Source organism: Anarrhichthys ocellatus, unplaced genomic scaffold, assembly GCF_004355925.1.
Source record: "Anarrhichthys ocellatus isolate YVR2014 unplaced genomic scaffold, GSC_Weel_1.0 scaffold2539, whole genome shotgun sequence".
In the NCBI taxonomy this organism is placed as follows: domain Eukaryota; kingdom Metazoa; phylum Chordata; class Actinopteri; order Perciformes; family Anarhichadidae; genus Anarrhichthys; species Anarrhichthys ocellatus.
In genome coordinates this window covers 1-3059 of record NW_022282513.1, presented here as the reverse complement: position 1 = coordinate 3059, position 3059 = coordinate 1, and the positions used below count along the sequence as shown (strand labels likewise).

The 3059-nt window shown below is 49.1% G+C and overlaps 1 protein-coding gene across 1 annotated transcript; it reads left to right on the top strand.

Annotated features, from left to right (window-relative positions):
- Window positions 1-290: 290 nt before the first annotated feature.
- Window positions 291-2789, top strand: LOC116378405 (fibropellin-1-like; the record flags this gene model as incomplete). Its single annotated transcript, XM_031840278.1, has 2 exons — window positions 291-976; window positions 2594-2789. Coding segments are annotated over exons 1-2 (815 nt in total), but the record flags the coding sequence as incomplete, so codon positions are not given.
- Window positions 2790-3059: the final 270 nt, after the last annotated feature.

Sequence of the window (3059 nt, the reverse complement as noted above, 5' to 3'; positions counted from 1 at the left end):
ATGTTGGCAGTGACTTCACACATTCAGATCTGGTGCAGCTGTAGAAGAGTGATCAGTATATGAGAGTGGACTATGAACAGTAATGATGGAGTACATACATGCATTGTTTCCTGTAACACTCTTGCACATGTGTGGGCAAATGGAGTCCTGAGTCTGCCAGTAACAATGACAACTTCTGATTTATCCCGGGACTCCTTCAGGAAACACTACTCTGTAATACACACATATTGTTCTTAAATGCATTAAGTAGTCCTCAGCATAACATTCCGTTTGCTTTTATTAGGAACGTTCTGCACAGCCACTTCGGACAAATGTCTGTCTGCACCCTGCCAGAATGGAGCTACCTGCGTGGACGACATGGATGATTACGCCTGCATCTGTGCCCGAGAGGGGGTCCTACACATGGGCAAAAACTGCGAAGAGCTCTATGACGCCTGCTCCTTTGCACCGTGTGAGGACTGCACCAGCACCACTGGCACCGCGGAGTACCACTGCATCTGCCCGGACGGTCTCACGGGGGACAACTGCACGGAGGAGGTGGACGAGTGTCAGAGCAACCCGTGCTCCGAACCCCGCTCCCTGTGCGTGGACCAGCCGAACGGATACTTCTGCAGGTGTCCCGCTGGGTACGGGGGATTGGGCTGCAGGACGCACGTGACCGACTGCGTTGACGAACCCTGCAGTAACAACGGAACCTGCGTGTTACGACCGGAGGGCTTCGAATGCCGCTGTGTGCCGGGGTTCGAAGGGAAGGCCTGCGAGGAGGACGTCAACGAGTGCTCGTCAGAGCCCTGTCAGAACGGGGCCATCTGCATGGACGGAGTGGCAGAGTTCCACTGCTTCTGTGTGCCAGGTTTTCAGGGTTACACCTGCGAGATCGACATCAACGAGTGTGCCTCACGGCCCTGTGAGAACAACGGCACCTGCATCAATGAGAAGGACCACTATGAGTGCGAGTGCCTGGAGGGCTTTGCAGGTACATCCAAATGTACACACACACACACACACACACACACACACACACACACACACACACACACACACACACACACACACACACACACACACATTTTTGGCAGATGTCCTTTCACATTTCAAACATACAGTTATCCGTCAACTGTTGCTGTTTGCATTTTGTAATTTACATTGCCACAATTTGGTGGCTTTGGGGTATGTAGACAGGAAGTACAATGTTGCAGTGAAGGCAGTCCCCTTTCGGTCGGTACCCTCTGTACAACACATCAGTATAGGGGAACGTGTCCTCACGAGATCACCCCGAAGAAAGCCTGTCAGGGACGTTGTCAACAGCCTCTTCTCTTCAGTCTCTTGTTTGCCGTTTACCTCGTTTAATCTCACGACAGCAAAACCCTCGATTTAACTTTCCAACAGGGGGGGGGGGGGGGGGGGAGCTGCTTGTTAGTTAAAGGTTTTCCCAAGCCACTCCACGAAAGTATATTCGATCACCATCTGATCAGGCAGGTCGCATCAAGGGCGCGAAGTGTGGACACACATATGCGGACGCAGCTGAGTTCTGATCTGGCACATCCAATCACAATAGTTGCATTGAGAGGACAAGTGTAACTACGGCCAGAAGGCCTCTACACAATGTTGGCGTGATGAATAAACAACACAAAATACTTTCTTGTCAATATTACATGTCTAGGGTTTTTATTGTGAAAGGTAAGAACAGAAGGAGTGGATCTGGTCTGAAAGGAGTAATAAAGATGACTGTCTTGGTTCGGACCATTGAGCATTGTTGTTGTACAATATAGTACACATTTTGAATATGCACATTCTGCACAGCGTGATTGGTTGACGCCTTCATTTTGAATGCGAAAGCGATGCTTTTTACGACGCTGTGTGAAAGTATTCATAACAAAAACAACAGTTCTAAATAAATATTTTGAGTGCACAGTAATATAACTCCATATTGCCTCAGCCTCCTGCGTGCGTGTTTGGAGCTGTGAGTGTAGATGTTTAATATTATGTCATCATTAATCATCTCCTCGAGCAACACGTATTTGAGCCGAGACAGGGACGTTCTGTTCGCTGACAGCGTTTTATTTGTTTTTCTACTCCGTGTTCCTCGCAACCATTTGTTGTTTCCAAAGTGTTCCGTTTGTTCCCGATAAACTGGGCATGGGGAGTATTTTAAGTGTGCCGTGAGATGCTGCTAGTCAGACGTCTTATCTGCGGGTCAGATAACCTCTCCGTGCAGAGTGAGAAGAAACACTCCCGTCTTGCTTTTTCTTGCACTCCCCTCTCTTCTCCACGAGCCTGCTCTGTGTCAGAGGAGCTCCGTGTTATCTGCGAGCAGTGGAGTGGATCGGCACCGCTGCATTCCGCCGGCACGCTATCACTTTGTTTGGAGAATGTAAAGACGGGCTTTTTATCACCGCTGGTATCTGGAGACCAGAATAGACAGACTGACACAGACATTGATGATATGGACAAAAAAAATGTGACCGATCATTTGGCTATAAACTGCAGCTTCATTCCATCATCACTATCACCATCATCACTTTTCACATGTCTCTTTCTCATTACAAGTTGTTCTTGTCCCCCCCCCCCCACACACACACACACACACAAGGAGTCAACTGTGAAACCGAGATCGATGAGTGCGGGTCCGGCCCCTGTCACAACGGGGCCACCTGCCGCGACCTGATCGCCGCGTACTCCTGTGAGTGTCTCCCCGGGTTCGACGGCGCCGACTGCGAGGTCGACGTGGACGAGTGCGCCAGTGAGCCCTGCCGGAACGGAGCCGTCTGTCACGACATGGTGAACAGGTGGGAGCTGAATGCGCTGTAGGAGTTACAACAGTGATAGACCTGTGCAGGGTTTGGGGGGTTGGTTGGCAATGTGCTGCTTCATCAGATGGTCCCCCCTGTTAGTGATGTTGTACCAAACCTCAGGTTGTGCCTCTTATTTATTATCATTATCACAGAGCTAAACATTCGTTTTTCTGACAAATTAATACGCAAATCTTTGAAAATACAATATATAACAGCACTTACCAATATACACTTTATGCTCACTACAAACTATGTTTCTAAAGG